Source organism: Chenopodium quinoa, unplaced genomic scaffold (genome assembly GCF_001683475.1).
Source record: "Chenopodium quinoa cultivar QQ74 unplaced genomic scaffold, ASM168347v1, whole genome shotgun sequence".
Classification (NCBI taxonomy): Eukaryota; Viridiplantae; Streptophyta; class Magnoliopsida; order Caryophyllales; family Amaranthaceae; genus Chenopodium; species Chenopodium quinoa.
The window spans coordinates 3,370,545-3,390,656 of record NW_018743197.1 but is presented as its reverse complement, the minus strand read 5'-3'; the positions used below and the strand labels follow the sequence as shown (position 1 = coordinate 3,390,656).

At 38.2% G+C, this 20,112-nt stretch overlaps 1 protein-coding gene across 1 annotated transcript; it reads left to right on the top strand.

The window, feature by feature from the left end:
- Window positions 1–1,666: 1,666 nt before the first annotated feature.
- On the top strand, window positions 1,667–3,981 carry LOC110733246 (serine/threonine-protein phosphatase 7 long form homolog). The gene is made up of 5 exons (XM_021913262.1): window positions 1,667–1,688; window positions 1,776–2,682; window positions 2,756–2,843; window positions 2,933–3,364; window positions 3,446–3,981. The coding sequence occupies exons 2-5, from the start codon at window positions 1,781–1,783 to the stop codon at window positions 3,887–3,889; spliced, it is 1,866 nt and encodes a 621-aa protein (XP_021768954.1). The 5' UTR covers window positions 1,667–1,688; window positions 1,776–1,780; the 3' UTR covers window positions 3,890–3,981.
- Window positions 3,982–20,112: the final 16,131 nt, after the last annotated feature.

The window sequence follows — 20,112 nt, the reverse complement described above, 5'->3', positions numbered from 1 at the left end:
AATTTGTTAGGATGATAATTTACTGCCAAAAGTGAAAATTGATAAACAATGTACTAAGCATAAAGTAAAAGGTCTACTGTAAAATTAAAAAATTCCAGTTCACTTAAACAATATTTCACATCAAATTAGTGAATGGAATAACGTCAAATCAATAATACATATAAAATAAAATAAAATAAAAAGTTAAAAATAGAAACGGCCATTGGTTTACTATGAAGTGGTGCAAGAAATTTGAAGTGGAACGCTAATTAATTTGAAGTGGCCCAACTTCCTAAAGACAAGTGAAATAGATCGACAACGTGAAATAGATTCATTGAAGAATTGAATCTGCTGCATCGATTGAGATCGCCATTGATGTTTTACTACGTCTTCTGGGTTTTGGATTATCGGCATTTGTAATTCTACATCTTCGTTTTCTGGGATTTGGAGATGTTCTTGGTTAAAATCTTTAAGAGACAACACATCACTTTATCTCTCTTCTTTGAACCATGAAAAACAAATTCAAATAAAGGTAGGAAAGATTGAGAGAAAGAAATGGAAGAATGTAAGATGAATTGAACATGGAGAATTATGGAGAAAGAGGAGAGTGAGAGAGAGAGGAGAGAGGAGATAGGAGGAGTAAAAACGGCTACAAAAAAAGGGGAAAAGGTGAGAACAAACAAACCCTAGCTTCAAAAGATTCCAGAAAAAATATAAAATAAGGAGCTCTTTCCCAAATTAAGGTCAAGAAGAACCGCAATTCCCAAATTGCAGCCAAAGTTTTAAGAATTCCCAAAGTACCGTCCACGTCACCGGTTCAGGGGGAAGAAATTTTAAATCCGGTCTACAGCAAAACCGCTACCTGAAGTAGCGGTTTTTACTAATAAACCGCTACTTCAGGTAGCGGTTTCTTTTTAATAAACCGCTACTTCAAGTAGCGGTTTTTGTTTAATAAACCGCTACTTCAAGTAGCGGTTTTCTAGCAGGTATAATTTCCCGATTTCACTTTCCTCTTTCATTTTCGTCTTCTCACCAAAATCCCATCCACGCCTTCCACCAAAATCACACCTCCTTCAACAGAAGCCGGCGCAGCCAAGGAATCCACCGACGCCGCCGGAGCATTCCTCAGCAACGAAGGCCGCCGCTGTTGACGCCGAGGGTTCGACTTTAGTGGTCGGCTTCGCTAATTTCAGAAGAAACGTGCTGATCTTCTTGTTTGTGGTAAGTGCCCTAATTATTTTTTGTATTCAGTTATTGGGTTTGTTGTTGTTATTGAGTTTGTTGTTGTTATTGAGTTTCAGAATTGTATGTATGTGTTGTTGTTGTTGGTTTTGGTTGTGTTGTTGTTGTTAGTGTTCTTGTTTATTGTTGTTGTTATTGAGTTTCGGTTTTGGTTGTGTTGTTGTTGTTAGTGTTCTTGTTTATTGTTGTTGTTATTGAGTTTCAGAATTGTATGTATGTTTGTGGTTGGTTTTGGTTGTTGTTGTTGATTTACTTACCTTACATATAACCCTTGTAGAATTATTAATGGTTTCGATCACATTACTCAGTTTAGGTTGCTATAATTGCTGATTTTGAAAGTGAAAATAGAGCTTCTATACACAAAGTACATGAGCTCAAAGTACATGTAGTCATGACTTATGCCCATGTTGAGCTTCAAGAGGTATTAAGAGCTTCATAGCTCTTATTGGTGGATTTGGATCATCTGGGTAACATGATTAATTATATATTCTTGTTTAATATTTATGTTTTTTCTCGATCGCTTAACATTAATTCAATTTTTTGTTATCGTGTAGGTCCCATGGAGCCGGTGATTCGTCCAGGCCCAGTTGATCCATCTGTTCTACGCTTGCAGACTTCCCATAGGAGCCACGATGTTTGGAGTGGCGTAGCTGATAGAGTTCTCTCAGTTAGGGAGCATATGGTCAGCGTGGGACGTGAGTGGAGGGTAGATGGCGGAGTACTAGAGTACGTTAGGCTTGCTGGGTTTTACGGTGTACATAGGATTTTGGGAGGAGGGTTTTTGCTTGATCGATCTCTTCTTACGGCGTTGGTTGAGAGGTGGAGGCAGGAGACACATACTTTCCACCTAGTGGTAGGTGAGGCCACCATTACTTTACAGGATGTCTCCGTCCTGTTAGGTCTGAGAGTGCACGGCCCTCCTGTCATTGGACCTCCATTTGAGGGATGGCATGACCTAGTTGAGGAGTTGCTGGGAGTTCGACCTGGCCATGATGATAACGGTAAGCCATTTCTGGAGGGATCTACTTTGAAGTTGACGTGGCTCAGACGTCACTTCTCACAGATGCCAGAGGGAGCTGATGACTTGACAGTTCAGCGCCATAGCCGTGGTTACATTCTCACTCTCATGGGATCTATTCTGTTCGCCGACAAGAGTGGAGATGTTGTGTCACTCTACTACTTGTCGTTCCTTCGAGACTGGGTGACAGCTTCGACCTACAGCTGGGGGAGTGCGACTCTTGGTTTTTTGTATCAGCAGCTATGTCGAGGATGTCAGCGAGATTCAAGACAGATTGGAGGCCCGCTCATCCTACTACAGTTGTGGTCGTGGGAGCATATTACTATTGGCCGACCATACATTAGGAGGCCTCGAGATCCGCCACAGGAGGACCCTGAGGCTGAGGATGAGGATGACATTTTGGGGACTCAGCATCAGCGAGGTGTTGACCCTTTGGCGTGCAGGTACAATGTTTGCTTCAAGTTCATGTTCTTACAATTCTATCTTTCAAGAATTATTATTAACATGTCTTTACAGGTGGTTACGTGTCCATCTATCGTGTGCGCATACTGCTTCTGGACTACCATACTACAGAGATGCGTTTGACCATCAGCGCGAGGACCAGGTACAATCGGTGTTTCTTTTTTTTTGTGCATTGTATTTCTTCCATTATGTTAGTCATATACATGTTGACATACTTGTTTTGGGAATTAGATGATTTGGCAGCCATATACTGAGGCGGTGATGGATCGACTTCCGGAGATTTGTCGCTCAGACATGCACATTTGGCGTTCACGGGCACCTCTGATATGCTTTGACGTCGTTGAGTTCCACCTCCCAGACCGAGTCCTTCGTCAGTTCGGGTTAGACCAGCCGATCCCACAGGATGTAGACACGGACGTTGCTCTACACAGGAAGGATCGAAGGGGACAGCGTAATTGGGAGATTCGGCATTCGGACCATGTACACGAGTGGAGTCGACGAGAGGCATTAGTCGTCCAGGGATACCCGTTCACTGGGACTTCTTCCCCGGCCATGACAGAGTACATGGCTTGGTACCGTCGCATCACGAGACTGGTCATTACTCCACCTTCGCAGGAGCGCCCCCCGAGTCATTACCAGCCAGCTACCTCAGACCTCCTGCTTGTATGAACTTCACTTCATTTCAATCTAGTTCTTACGTTTTTGATTTCATTTTACTAACATTACAACTACACTTAAATGTAGGCACATGCATTTGCTGATTTGCACGTCCAGCTATCGGGAGCTACTGAGACCATCTCCCACTTGCCACCAGAGACGGCTATACCATTTGCCATACAGACGATGCAGGGTTTTACATCATTTTGTGGCCAAACCTTGTCTAGGGTGGGGCAGTCACACCTTATTCAGCAGCCTCGACCGTCCACGTCTTCATCTTCTACTGTGCACACTATGCCGATCAGACCACCACCTCATCGTGGAGGCCATTCAGCACGTGCCTTCCGTCCACCGACTCCTTCTCAGCATACTATCATGACATCTCCTCCACTAGTGCATCGCCAGTATCAGAGAAACCGACGGCGTAGCAACACTACGTCTGGGGTTGGAGTTGGCCTGGATGACATTCCAGAGGAGACAGCTGCATCATCTTCATCGTCACCTCATGGGAAGAAGCAACGCCCGAGCTAAGTGTATATTTTGGAACTAAACTAATTTTTTTGTAAATGCTTAGAATTGGATTTTGTTATATTTAATCAATTGAAAAATATTCGACTTTGCAATTTCGACTTCCTTAGATCTTCATAAACTTGTTATTTATGGTGGTTGTGTTGAAAATATGCTATATATCTCATGTTTTACAGGTACACAACTTGCAGGTTTTTTTTTTGAGTGATTATGCAAGTTTGAAAAAAAAACCAGTCCAGGATAAACCGCTACTTCAAGTAGCGGTTTTTAAAGTAAACCGCTACTTGAAGTAGCGGTTTTCCAAAATAAACCGCTACATTAAATAGCGGTTTTTTGTAAACAAACCGCTACTTCAAGTAGCGGTTTTAAACTAAAAAACCGCTACTTGAAGTGGCGGTTTATTGCAAAGAAACCGCTACTTGAAGTAGCGGTTTACCCTGGACTGGAAAAAAAAAACCGGTTTTTTAACCAGTGCTTACGTGGACGGTAAAATGGGAAAACTTAAAACTTTGGCTGCAATTTGGGAATTGCGGTTCTTCTTGACCTTAATTTGGGAAAGAGCTCAAAATACATAGTGAAAAAACCATTAACCGGGTTTTCGGATACCCGTCAGACACATAGACTGCCCCATGACCCGACCCGCGAGATACACAGACTTCCCCGACCCGTAAAATTTTTTTTAATCAAAAATACCTGACAAATTTACATCGGGTCATCGGAACAGCGGGTCGGGTATTTTTTAACACCCCTACTTATATGTGATTAAACTAACCGCTTGGTTTGACTTGTAATTATAAATATGCTTAAAGAAACTAACCAATGAATAAAAGACTTTTATTAATTATTTGATTAATTTGAGCTAATAAACATGTCTAAAAACGAATCATAGTCTTTTTTAGTCAACCCGGATTTTTAATTATTTCCGCATACTACACAACCGTCAACTTTTTTTGGTCATATCCAGAGTTTTAGGAAGAGTTACGAGTCGCACAACTTATGGATCTATAGCCATGAGTGTTATAATTCATTTGGCATTGGTTTTGTCCAATTTGGAGTCACAAATAAAAAGTTATGACTAAAATACTACAGCCTGACCAATTTACTGCACATACGTGAAGTCTTAACTTAGTGTTTGTTAGAGTCTAGTACCATGGTCATGATACGAGTCTTGAACATATCACTTACATTCACAAGTATTCACACACTGTGTAATACTCTTTTCACACCATGACCATGTCTTAGGTTCATGCATGAGTTGTTCTTTCTGTCATTTGAGTTGGGGGTCCACTTTATTCCTAAATTCTTCCACATCTCTCCATCTACATCGTCTTTCCACTCTCCGCATACTTCCTCTATACATATCATTCCCCTCATTATTCCATGATCTTTCTCTATCTATGCATGTTAAATCGAGTTTGGGTCAAATGATTAACAAAAAGTATCCCTAACTTCCCTTTCCACAGCACTTGGTGAAGGAGAGAAGGGCGTTTAATCAAAGACAACACTTTCATCCAACTACCACTTATTGATAAACCGATTCGACAAAAGAGAAAAGCTAAGAAGATAATGGCATCTTAAAAAGAAGTCAATAAACTTAGGCAAAACTTGGTCGATGTAACTGAAATGATCAAGGCTATGGCTCTTCAAGTCAATGACCCTACGAAACATCAATAGATGCAGCGAATGGCGGAAAGCTTGAACAAGCTCTCCAATGACTACAAGTTCCTGGGAATTAGCTCACAATGGTTCTCAGTGGATAAGGAGATTCTTCCGCAGAAGTTCAATGCCAATGATATCCATAGGTTCAAGCCAACTAACAATCCTTATTTCCAATTAAGGGCTTTTGAAACCATGATGAACATTAAGGAAATTGATAGGAAAGTCTTTCACTCTTTGTTCTCTCTATCTCTTGAAACCGTTTGCCAACAATGGTTCTTTTCCCATGATAAAGAAAAGATCTCTACTTGGGATGGAATAGTAAACACTTTCATTGATAGGTACAAATGTAACATTCAAGTTGAAACAGACCATAGACAACTTGAAATGATAAAGCAAAAAGAAAACGAAGGGTTCACCTCTTTCTTCAATAAGTGGAGGGAAACTTTAGCTAATATGGTCGAGGTTCCTACTGAAGAGGAGTCTGTAAGGATGTTCATCAAGAAGCTCCAAGAAAAATATTCAAAGCATTTGAAATATCAACACAATTTGAATACTTTCGAGGCCGTTTATGACATAGGTATTGATATTGAAGAAGATCTTGCAAAACAGAAAGCTACTAACAATAGCAACAACAGTGGCTGGAAAGGAAAGAAGAACGACAATCCTTTTTCTTCTAAAAACACCCACTCTAGAAACAACGTTAGTATCTTTGATCTCGATGAAGTCTTAGCCATGGATAGTCAAAGATCTAAGAAACAACTAAGGAAATAGTTCACCCCCATTGGGATGAACTACGATACCGCTTTCAATCGACTCCATGCCAAAGGACTCATCACTCCTATTGGACCTCTTAAAGATCCAGCACCCGAAAACAGGTCACCCAACTGGAATGCTGACGCTCATTGCAAGTACCATCAAGGTAAGGGACATACTACTGAGAGTTGTTGGAAGCTAAAATAGGCCATCTAATATTTGATCGATAATAACAAGCTTCCCATACCTCCAGCTGGAAAGAAGACCGAGTGATGATAAGGCACAATATAAGAGGCGAGCTTCAACGACAAGATTTTGTGACCTATTTTTCTATTTCCTTTATTCACCATTTCCCCAATAAGTCTAGCATAGAAACCTCTTATTTTCCTTAGATTTTATTTTGTAGGTTTTTTTTCTTTTTTCCTTTTAATAAATGAGCATTTCTTTTTTTGCATATGATCATCGCATTGCATTTCATTAAAAAAAATATATCCTTGCCGAACTAAGCACAAGGTATACTAATGATTTGAGGCACCCCTTGTAGCCTATCATATCATCTTCACCCTTTCAAATATACAATTCTTTTTTGATAAACAACTTTGAGCCTCGTCTAACGATAGGCCTTTCTTTTTTCAACCAACATCTACCTAACCTTGGGATGAGATGGTGTGCAATTTATGCAATTTTCAAAGAACAAAAGCTTGAGTGATTAAAAATAGCAGAAAAAATAAAAACAATAAAGTGTACAAAAGGGAAAGTGTTCTAATGTCTTTGATATGAACATGTCATTGATATAAACACGTCTCATTGCGTCTCTTATCGAGTGCTCGGTATCGTGCTTGAGAAACATGAGTGTCAAGTGAGTGATAGACCACATGATCGGGATTGCACACACTTATCAAAAAATAAATTTAAATAAAAAAATGATGAAGCAAAAAAAGGAGAAAAAATATAAACAAAATAGAATTCAAAAGTAAGAAATCTCAAGCATACAAATATTAAGATTCAAAAAGCAAAGTTGCACACCTTTGGGGCTTATCTGGGGACTTAAGCGTTTATCCCCTTTTTTCTTCAAACCTTTAGCCTAACCACGTTATAACCCTTAAAAGACCTCTTTGAGGTATACACACACTTGTGCGAGGTTCGGTAAGAGATACGTTCGGCGTGATTCCTAACGGATACGTAGGTAACCTCACATCGAGGTGCGACCGTAATAAAAATGCATTCATTCACATTCGCATTCATATTTACATATTAAGGGATCTCCAATGCTCATCCATATCAACTTAGCGCTAGACTTGGGGGCTTGATCCCTACATTATTAGCTTACCTAGCCTAAGAGTCACCACTATTTGACTCATTTCAAAATATTATTCCATACACTTAGCCTTCACAGCCTGGCTTTAGTGTCACTTTCACACACATCAAAAATACATAGACAAATAATCCTCCTCATAGGAACCGTTTTTCATGAAATCTTAACACAACAATGAAGCACGCCTTGTCATAACAAGATCACTCATTATTATAATTCTTATTGCATCACAAAGTATGAAGTACTTAGCCTCCATGCCTAAGTTACCCAAATACTTTCATCATCAAGTCAACTATCGAGATAGCCTAGGATGTTATAATCCTTGCTCCATGAGAAAAAACATCAATGCATACATTTGACTAATCTCATTCAACATGAACTTTTAAACACTTCACTCCCTTCTTTTTACGTCTTTCTTTTTCGGGAGAAAGTCAGTACCCTCCACAAAAAAGACGGAATTTTTTTGCTTTTTTGCATTTTTTTTAGTCGCATAATTACAATATAATGCACACACGAGTCATGCACATTGAGTCATGTCATGTCATATCACATCGAGTTGAGTCTAACACATGTGCCAAAATACATTAAGTAGGAAAAGAGTCAAACACACAAAACCTTGAGTCAACTTGTAGGGAATATTTCAAGCGTTAATCCCCTAGCTCGAACCCCACTGTGATCATACATTAAAGTAAGGTGGCGTCCAAAAGATAAGAAGATAGAGCAAAAGAGTCGCCAACAAGTTTTAGGAACTTGTAAACCGTTTACAGGGTGAAGGTTACACCCCTTAACGATCCAAGAGATCGTCAACTCCATAAGGTCTAGAACCAAATAAGGGTTCGGGGATGAAGGTACAAATCCAACCTAAAAGAGATTGAACCTGTCTTAATAATAGGCCTCTACTTTATTCTAATCGTATTCATGTGCGCTTTCTGACTAACATGCAATCAATAGGATTAACCCATAAACATGTTTATCTATGTTGGTTGAATATTAATGCACAAACAAAACTATTATTGGCGATCACTTGAAATTATAATCACATTAACCCTAAACAAGATTATTAATTATCTTATTAAGCATGATTACAAGTACAAATTCCCTTTAAGCATGCATAAAAAGGTGTGATCAAGCAATAACAATAAATAATGTATCAAGCAACATAATAAATAATCAATAAATAATAATTATAATCATCAAAACAATAATCATCATAATAACAATCATGTTAATAATAATAATTATAACAATAATAAAATTATAATCATAATCATCATAAATAAAATAATCATCATCAAAATAATAATCATAAATTATAACAATTATAATCATAATCATGTTCATGTTAATATTAAAGCATAATAATAATAGCAAGATCCTAGGCATGATACTAACAAGATTAATAACAAACCCTAGCATGTCACTAAACAATAAAAATCAAATTTTTAACCCTAACATGATACTAACAATCATAAATGTTAGAAAGAACATAGGAAGCATCGTAACAATCATACTTAATATTAAAATTACCCTAGACATGATACTAGGAATATCATAATAACAATTTAAACATGATTTCTACATCGTAATATCAATAAAAACCATTTAAGAACTTACTTTGATGCCTCGTACCTCTTTCTAATAACAAAATACACACGTTAGTAACTTCAAGGAAAATAATAAAACAATTAAATTAAATAATTGAAATAGAGATTTGGGACCAAACCCTCAGAAATTAAACCTTTCACGTCTAGGGCGAAGGTAACTTCGAATATGGCTAGGTGTTTCTAGATCTTGCGAATGCGGAATTTTGTATTTAAAAAGCTAGTTTAGAAAAAAAGAAAGATGATGAATGATTAAGGAAATCTTGATGAGAATTAGCGAATGTGTAAAGAGAATGAGAGAGAATCGAAAACTGGTTGTAGGTGAATGAAGACGGAGTTTTCAATACGTTATTTATAGAGAAAATCAGCCAAAAAGATAAAATTAACAAAACACAGTATTGGCGCACGAAAAACAGAGCTGGCGCCAACATTAGGCTATTTGCGTCAGGCTTAGCGCCAGGCGCCAATGCCTGGCGTTTGGCGCTAACACCGTTTTTGACGCGCTTTCTCAAATCAGATATATTTTTCCGTACAGGAGGATAAAATCGTATCTTTTCCTCAAAAATTTTCTTTGATTTTAATTAAAACTCTGAAAAGTCAACAAAAGTCAATTTATCAATGCTAATTGAATTAGGAATGAAAAGAACCTTCTAGAAGAATCTAGAAGACTAAAACCATTCCTAATTGCATTAGGAATGATAAATCATATTAGGCCCTCCCCTATATCATTGGGCCGCATATAAGGCTCAAACCGGGCCCAGTTTAGTAAATTGGCCATAACTTCCTCAATATTCATCGGAACTGGGCTTATAATATATCGTTGGAAAGCTCTTGTCAAGCCCCATCCAACTACACTACTATTGGACCCATATCATGGACCAAACAAACTAGATTGGCTGTTTTATTAAAATAAGTTTTCAAAAACAGAGATAAGAGAAAAGAAATTAAAACTATCCGCAATACTAAACTTTCCACACTTTCAATTCATTCAATTATGATTCGACGTGAAAGGTACTCATCACTGGGTTTGGTTTTGGGGAGACACAAAAAGGTGTCTACAGAAGCCCCCACTTTGACTGAGTTTTGAGAAACGCGAGTTTCGAAAACAAAAGTCAAAGTATCGATAGGGACGGAGAATGATTCAGAACGTTCTGTGATCCTAAACCACTCTTGTAACGCCGACACCTGCAAACTAGCGTTAGTTAAACAGATAAAAGAGTTAAGAAATGCGTATCTTGCACCGTCGAGCACACGTCTCTGAAAATAACCGATTGTTTTTATGACCTCCTGCAAGCTAGAGAATGTCATCCCGCTTGAAAACCGCTACGCCTGTAACTGCTTCCAATATAGAAGACTGCTTCGCCTGAAACGATCCTCCTCTGCTTTGACAATATTCCACGTCCAAGGAAATACTATCAAAGATTGCTTCTCTTGAAACAATCCTCATCCGCATTGATAATATTCCACGTCCAAGGGAATACTATCAAAGATTGCTTCTCTTGAAACAATCCTCAGTTGTTTGTGACAACTCTCCATAATCCAGGGAAAGCCACCTTGCTGTTTCGATGTTCACTCGTCTCTGAACAAAGAGCTTCTTTTTGATACGTTCATGCGTCTCTGAACAAAGAGCATCTTTTTTATATGACTCCAATTTTCGCTGTGATAGTCTTCGAAAAGATCATTGCTTTTTAATCCTTAATGCTTCTATGACAGTACGTCGGCGCTTTGCTGCTTGTGAACTAGTATGTCGGTGCTTTTGCTGTGATGACAATCCTCTTTTCTTTGGGAATAGTTGCCAACACAACTCTCTTGTATGATGTATGACAATCCGGTATAGGGAAATTTGTCAATGCTACGTAACAATCCATCCTTGGAAATGTTGCCACGATGAAGTGACAATCCGTACCTCGGAAATTTTGCCAAAATCCAATTTTTGGAAAAGTTGCCAATGCTTCGTAACAATCTTTCATAAGAACTTTGCTACGATCGACAATCAACATCTTGGAATATAACTCTTGAAAGCAATCCACCTTGGAAATTTGCCAACGCTATGCGACAATCCTTTTGGGAAAATATTGCCACTATTGACAATCCGCGTCTTGGAACATTTGCAAAAAAGAGTCGACCGACAATCCCTTCGGGAAAATTTGCCACTTGCTGAAATGAATGACAATCCACGTTGAGAAACTTTACTGAAATTTATGATGAATAGAGTCCTACAACAATCCTTTAGGAAATTTTGCTATAGGGAACTGGGTGCATGACAATCCAATCTCGGAAAACTTTCCAACGAGCCAATGAATGTATGACAATCCGAACTTAGAAAAACTTGCCGACAAAGAAGGAGCACGACAATCCACGCTTGGATACTTTGCCATAGATGACAATCCAATCTTGGAAAATTGTCGTTGAAGAAGATGCACGACAATCCATTTTTGGAAATATTGTCAGTTGGGGATAACAATCCAATTTTTGGAAAACTTTGTCGTTTAATAAGAATGCGCGACAATCCATATTTGGAAATATTGTCGTTTAATTGCTTGCCTTTAAACCGATTGTAATGAGCCAGTGTTTTAGGCGCTTAAGCTAAGTGAGACGATTTTTTGTCAGGTCAATCACTTACTACGATTATAATCGAGCCGACTACTAATCATGTCAAATTGCTTATAGGGGCTAACTGGCGTACCAAGGAACCCGAAATTGATGCATGAGGTCGAAATCACTTTTCTGAGAGGCTTCGAGCTCTGTCGTTGCTGAGATATTTCTAGTGCCAGGAATAGGAGTAGGGTCCTCCCTATTCTGCTGCACCTGTATTTATTTTGACTATAGAACTTTTCCAATTTCTTTAACCATCTTAGGTTTGACCTAAGGCTTATTTATCTTAAGGTTGACCTAAGGTTTAATGTTGCTTGACTCAATAACTTGACACGACTCAAGGTATAAACTTGACTCGATGTGATCGACTGACTCGAGGTTGACTCGACTCGATGTGACTTGTGTGTGCGTAGTGTTGACTCATAAAACTCGATATGTATATGACTCGAAATGCAAAAAAAAAAAAATCCGTCATTTTTGTGGAGGGTACCGACTTTCTCCCGAAAAAGAAAGACGCGAAAAAAGAATCGAAGTGTTTGAAGGTGCATGTTGAATGAGCTTAGTCAAATGTTGTTTGATACTATATCTCAAGGTGCAAGGATTAACCCATCCTAGGCTATCTCAATAGTTGACTCAATGATGAAAGTATTTGGGTAACTTAGGCACGGAGGCTAAGCACTTCGTACTTTGTGATGCAATGATGAGTGATGTTGACATGACAATGCATGCTTCAATGTTGTGTTAAGATTTCATGACAAAGGGTTCCTAAGGGGAGTAAATTTGGTCATGTATCTGTGCAGTGTGTGAAAGTGTCACTAAAGTTAGGCCGCAAAGGCTAAGTGTGTAGAAAAATATTATTATTAGAAGAGTCAAATAATGGTGACTCTTAGGCTAGGTAAGCGAATGATGTAGGGATCAAGCCCCCAAGTCTAGCTCGAAATGAAAAGGGATGAGCATAGGAGATCCCTTGATATGATCATGGTGTAAGTGTATGAATATGAATATGAATGCATGTGTATTACGACGCACCTCGATGTGAGGTTGCCTACGTATCCGTTAGGAATCAGGCCGAACGTAGCTCTAGCCGAACCTCGCACAAGTGTGTATACCTCAAAAAGCTCTTTTTAAGGGTTGTAACGCGGTTAGGCTAAAGGCTGAAGAAGAAGGGGATAAAGGCTCAAGACCCTAGATAAGCCCCCAAGGTGTGCAACCTTGCTTTTTAATCCTTGTATTTTTATTCTTGAGTTTCTACTCTTTTTTAGCTCTCTTTTTGCATTAGCATTTATCTTTATTTTTATGAGTGTGGGAAATCCCAATTATGCAGTCTATCACTCACTTGGAAATCATGTTTCTCAGGCACGGTACCGAGCACTCGATAAGAGACGCAATCTGAGACGTGTTCATATCGAAGACATGTTCATGTCAAAGACATTGGAACACTTACCCTTTTGTACACTTTTACTTATTTTTTGCTTTTATTTTTATTTTGATCTTTTGAAATCACTCAAGCTTTCTTTTTTTTTTTTTTTAGAATTTCATAAGTTGCACGCCATCGCATCCCAAGGTTAGGAAGATGTAGGTTGAAAAAAAAAGAAGGGTCTATCGTTAGACGAGGCTCAAAGTGGTTTATGAAGAAAGGATTGCATATTTGAAAGATGAAAGGAGATATGACGTGGCTACAAGGGGTGCCTCAAATCATTGGTATACCTTGTTCTTAATTTGACATGGATTTTTTTTTTTTTGATATTATGCAATATAATGAAATGATCATATATAAGGAAATAAATACTCATTTTATTAAAAAGGGGAAAAGGAAAAAAAACTATAAAATTAATCTAAAGGAAAAGAAAAGGTGCCTATGCTAGAATTATTGGGGAAAGGAAAAAATGAAAAAGAAATAGAAAAAGAGGTCATGAAATCTTGTCGTTGAAGCTTGCCTCTGTCTTGTGTTGTTTACTCCGACATCATCCAAACTTCTCGCTAGCTAGAGGCAATGGGATCTTATTTGCCTCTATGAGATCTTGAATGAGGTTTTGAAACCTATAGCATTCATCAGTAGTATGACCGCGCCCTCGATGGTACTTGCAATAGGAGTTTGGATTCCATCTCGAAGATTGATTTTCTGGTGTTGGATCCTCGGTAGGGCCAATAGGTCTGATTAATCCTCGATCATAGAGACGATCGAAAGCAGCATTGTAGGTCATTCCAATGGGTGTGAACTCTCGCCTAGGTTTCCTTTTAGATCCTTGATTGTCCATGGCTAAGACACCATTATGCTCAAAGGTACTAACATTATTACTAGAGTGGGCGTTTTCAGAAGAAGAAGGATTGTCGTTCTTCTTTCCTTTCTAGCCACTGTGGTTACTATTGTTAGTAGCTTTTTGCTTTGCGAGGTTTTCTTCGAATTCAATTTTGATGTCATAAACGGCCTTGAAAGTATTCAAGTTGTGTTGATATTTTAAGTGCTTTGAATTCTTTTCTTGGAGATTCTCGATAAACATCCTCACAGACTCCTTTTCGGTGGGGACCTCAATCATCTTGGCGAAAGTTTCCCTCCATTTATTAAAGAAAGAAGTAAAGCCTTCATTCTCTTTTTGTCTTAGCATCTCAAGTTGTCTATGGTCGGTTTTAACTTGGATATTGCACTCTTACCTATCAACGAAAGCGTTTACTATCGCTTCCCATGTAGAGGTTTTCTCATTGTCAAGGGAGAAGAACCATTGTTGGCAAACGGTTTCAAGAGATAGTGAGAACAGAGAGGGGAAAACCTTCTTATCGATACCCTTAATGTTCATTATAGTTTCGAAAGCTCTTAGATGAAAATAAAGGTTATCAGTTGCCTTGAATTTAGGGATGTCAGTGGCGTTGAACTTATGCGGAAGAAGTTCCTTGTCCAGCGAGACCCCTTGTGAACTCATTCCTTGAAATTTATAGTCACTAGATAGCTTGCTTAGACTCTCTTGCATGAGGTTCATTTGTTGTTTCTTCACGGGATCATCGATCTTGAGTGTGAGTAGCTTCAGTGTTTCAGTCATGGTAACCAGTTGGTTTCTAAGTTCATTGAATTCTTCTTGAGTTTCCATTATCTTTTTAGCCTTCCTCTTTTGACGAATCGGTTTATTGAAAAGTGAAACTTGAATAAAGAGGTTGTCCTTGATTAATCGCCCTTCTCTCCTCGACCAAGTACTGTGGAAAAGGAATTTGGGGATATTCATTGTTAATTATTTGACTCAAACTTTATTCAACATGTAATGGAGGAGGAAGTGAAGAAAGATTGGAATAGAAAGTGAAAAAAGAAAAAGATGATGGAGGTGGAGGGATATGAAGAATTAGGAATAGAATATACCCCCCAAATTAAATAACGGAAATACCGACTTATGCATGAACCTAAGATATGGTCATGGTGACATGTGCTCAAAGTGTGTGCTAAGACTAGTGAGTGTAGGTGGTATGTTAAGACTCGTGTCATGACCATGTGGCTAGACTATGTGACTAGCCTCGATTAATGACTCGACAAGGCATGATTGACAGCGAAAATTAACCGAATTAATTAGCAAACTGGTTAATTAGACACTAGGTGATGACTCGATTAATAATCCGAACTGTCAGCCAAAACGACATAACTGGCGTCGCACTGTGTAGCTTGGCGCCAGACGACAGAGCTGTCACCAGGCGCCACACTCCACAGGGTGGCACTACAGCACAGACTTTGACGCCAATAATGGAGCTTTAATCTGAGACTGTTTTCGGTGTTATTAATCAACTGGGGTATGCCTAAAGTCGTACTAGGTCAATTTCGATTAAAATATTAGACTTTATTTACTCAAATTAATTAATTAATTAATTAGGCAAAGTTCTTTTAGTCATTAATTCATTTAATCTCAACACAAGTCAAACAAACGGTTAAGAAATCATAGATCATATGCACAACAAATAATGCACAATTAGTCAAGTAGGCACAATATGATGCGTTGAGTTTGCAACCTAACCATGGCTCTACTTCTCTAAAGTTCGGGATATGGTTTAGTCAATATAGGGTCCATGGTTAATTGTCCGAATGCACCGCGCGGAAGCCTAACCGTGAAGGGTTGGCGCGAGTGGATGGGACACCGCGAGCTTTAGAAAAAACTCACTTCCATGGTTTGGTGAATTCAACATTCTCGGATGTACCCTTTGTTGCACAGAGCGTTCAATCGGGTAGATGGAGCATGAATTCCCAGAGAGTTATGTCCATGTATAGAAAACATATGGGTTTCAGAAAAGTGAGAAAAAATTCAATCAGGAAGTAAGATCGAGCAAACAATATGAAAAACTTGTCGAAATTAGAACGCATATTTCTGGCTCGGTATTGGGGGAGGTTGGCGCCAGCAATCAGAGACTGGCGCCAGCTTTTAGCTGTAGCGCTTGGCGCCGATGTTGGCGTCTAGCGCTACGGTTAAAATGCTGGCACCAATGCTCTGGCCGGCGCTACTTCCCACATACCTCAGCAGCTTTCTGTGCTCGATAAAATTTTCCAGTTTCGCGCGGTTTTATTTCGATTCTAGTTGTGAAAGATATTTCTCAAATTTCCTACGTGTAAAGTCCTATGTTTTTAACTCATTACGGATGGTCTTTCCAATGAGATCTTTTTTATGCATATGACAATAATGTTAATCAAAATTACGCGCATGAAATACTTAGAACATTTCGAGTCTCATCCACTCATTCTAAATCATTGCCGAAACAAATTTAGGAATTAAAATAGAAATCCTCCCCAGTGGAGTCGCCAAAAACTGTAGGGAATATTTCAAGCGTTAATCCCCTAGCTCGAACCCCACTGTGATCATACATTAAATTACGGTGGCGTCCAAAAGGGAAGAAGATAGAGCAAAAGAATCGCCAACAAGTTTTAGGAACTTGTAAACCGTTCACAGGGTGAAGGTTACACCCCTTAACGATCCAAGAGATTGTCAACTCCATAAGGTATAGAACCAAATAAGGGTTCGGGGATGAAGGTACAAATCCAACCTAAAAGAGATTGAACCTGTCTTAATAATAGGCCTCTACTTTATTCTAATCGTATTCATGTGCGCTTTCTGACTAACATGCAATCAATAGGATTAACCCCTAAACATGTTTATCTATGTTGGTTGAATATTAATGCACAAACAAAACTATTATTGGCGATCACTTGAAATTATAATCACATTAACCCTAAACAAGATTATTAATTATCTTATTAAGCGTGATTACAAGTACAAATTCCCTTTAAGCATGCATAAAAAGGTGTGATCAAGCAATAACAATAAATAATGTATCAAGCAACATAATAAATAATCAATAAATAATAATTATAATCATCAAAACAATAATCATCATAATAACAATCATGTTAATAATAATAATTATAACAATAATAAAATTATAATCATAATCATCATAAATAAAATAATCATCATCAAAATAATAATCATAAATTATAACAATTATAATCATAATCATGTTCATGTTAATATTAAAGCATAATAATAATAGCAAGATCCTAGGCATGATACTAACAAGATTAATAACAAACCCTAGCATGTCACTAAACAATAAAAATCAAATCTTTAACCCTAACATGATACTAACAATCATAAATGTTAGAAAGAACATAGGAAGCATCGTAACAATCATACTTAATATTAAAATTACCCTAGACATGATACTAGGAATATCATAATAACAATTTAAACATGATTTCTACATCGTAATATCAATAAAAACCATTTAAGAACTTACTTTGATGCCTCGTACCTCTTTCTAATAACAAAATACACACGTTAGTAACTTCAAGGAAAATAATAAAACAATTAAATTAAATAATTGAAATAGAGATTTGGGACCAAACCCTCAGAAATTAAACCTTTCACGTCTAGGGCGAAGGTAACTTCGAATATGGCTAGGTGTTTCTAGATCTTGCGAATGCGGAATTTTGTATTTAAAAAGCTAGTTTAGAAAAAAGAAAGATGATGAATGATTAAGGAAATCTTGATGAGAATTAGCGAATGTGTAAAGAGAATGAGAGAGAATCGAAAACTGGTTGTAGGTGAATGAAGACGGAGTTTTCAATACGTTATTTATAGAGAAAATCAGCCAAAAAGATAAAATTAACAAAACAGAGTATTGGCGCAAGAAAAACGGAGCTGGCGCCAACATTAGGCTATTGGCGCCAGGCTTAGCGCCAGGCGCCAATGCCTGGCGTTTGGCGCTAACACCGTTTATGACGCGCTTTCTCAAATCAGATATATTTTGCCGTACAGGAGGATAAAATCGAATCTTCTCCTCAAAAATGTTCTTTGATTTTAATTAAAACTCTGAAAAGTCAACAAAAGTCAATTTATCAATGCTAATTGAATTAGGAATGAAAAGAACCTTCTAGAAGAATCTAGAAGACTTAAACCATTCCTAATTGCATTAGGAATGATAAATCATATTAGGCCCTCCCCTATATCATTGGGCCGCATATAAGGCTCAAACCGGGCCCAGTTTAGTAAATTGGCCATAACTTCCTCAATATTCATCGGAATTGGGCTTATAATATATCGTTGGAAAGCTCTTGTCAAGCCCCATCCAACTACACTACTATTGGACCCATATCATGGACCAAACAAACTGGATTGACTGTTTTCTTAAAATAAGTTTTCAAAAACAGAGAGAAGAGTAAAGAAATTAAAACTATCCGTAACGCTAAACTTTCCACACTTTCACTTCATTCGATTATGATTCGACGTGAAAGGTACTCATCAATGGGTTTGGTTTTGGGGAGACATAAATGGGTGTCTACACAACCTCAAGTCAAAGCAATCATAATGTCAAGCACATCAAGCCTTAGGTCAACCCTAAGAAAAACATAAGCAAAGTCTTGTAGTCCAAAACTTATATGTAGGTGCACTAAGTCCCAGACGGACAAGTGATCTTTACGAAGATCTAAGACAGAAGACGCAAATTTTCAAAGACATGCAAAGCTATCACTTCCAAGGCGAGGATATAAGAAAATTTGACAAGACGGCTCAAGGAGTAGTGGTCTTTGACAACATTCCCTAGGATGCGAAAGTTGTCACCCTATTTGAGAAGATAGCTCAAGGAGAAGCAATCTTGGACAGCGCTCCCCAAGATGTGGAGGTTTTCACATAAAAAAACTTTGATTTCACAAAAATTGATTGTGTCCGAAGACATAGACAGCTCGCACAACAAGTTTCTCAAGACAAAGAAACTCATAATTTTCAGGCAAGTTTTCCCAAGATGAAGCGAAATTGTCGATTGATGCACACTCCCAAGGCGTAGAAGTTGACGATTGCATCCCAAGGCGTGGGTACTTTGTGGAAAGCTACTCAAAGTGTAGGAGCTCACGACAGGATTCTTAAGGCGTGGAAACTGTTAAACTATTAGACTTCCCAAGGAAAGGAAAATCATCATTTAGAAGACTGCTTAAGACGAAGGAGTCCACGACATGTTACCCGAGGTGGGGAAATTTTTCATTGTTCATTTTTGAGTTTCTCGAGGAGCAGAAGTTCATGATGAGAATCCCCAAGGCGTGGAAGACCATCATTCAGTGAATCGCTCAAGACATGGTGGTTTGCGATAGAATTCCCAAGGCGTGGAAGATTATCGTCTAATGGATCGCTCGAGGCGTGGTGGTTCGCGATAGAATTTCCAAGACGAGGAAGGACATCACACCAAGACGTCACCTTTGACGATGTTTTCTTAGATGTGGAAGATTGTCACAGCAAAACTGAAGATGACTACAAGCAGTCACCTTCAATGACGATCCCTAGGATGTGGAAATTTGTCACAAACAATTGAGGATAGCTACAAGTAGTGGTCTTCGACAATGGCGTTCACGAGGAACTGTGGAGGTTGTCACAACAGCATGCAGCAACAAAATCAGTTACTCCGTTCACGAGGAAATGTGCAAGATATGTGTTTCTTAATTCTTTTATCTGTTAGAATAACGCTAGTTTACAGGTATCGGCGTTAGAAGAATGATTTAGGATTGCAGAATGTTTTGAATCATTCTCCGTCCCTATTGCTACTTTGACTTTTGTTTTCAAAACTTGCCTTTCTCCAAACTCAGTCTAAGTGGGGGCTTCTGTAGACACCTAATTGTGCCTCTCCAAAAACCAAACCCACTGATGAATATATATTTCATGTCATTTTATTATCGAAAGAGGTGAAATGTGAAAAGTCTTGTGATGCGGTCGTTTTAATAAAAATACTTCTTTCTATTTTCGAAAATATTCCTTTTCTTATTCTATTTATATAAAAATAGCAAGGCCAATTTA

Excerpts from the sequence above, each read along its gene's own strand:
- LOC110733246 (XM_021913262.1), top strand. The coding sequence starts at position 1,781 with ATGGAGCCGGTGATTCGTCCAGGCCCAGTTGATCCATCTGTTCTACGC. Across the intron at positions 2,683-2,755 it reads GTTGACCCTTTGGCGTGCAG|GTGGTTACGTGTCCATCTAT; the intron begins GTACAATGTTTG and ends ATGTCTTTACAG. Across the intron at positions 2,844-2,932 it reads ACCATCAGCGCGAGGACCAG|ATGATTTGGCAGCCATATAC; the intron begins GTACAATCGGTG and ends TTTGGGAATTAG.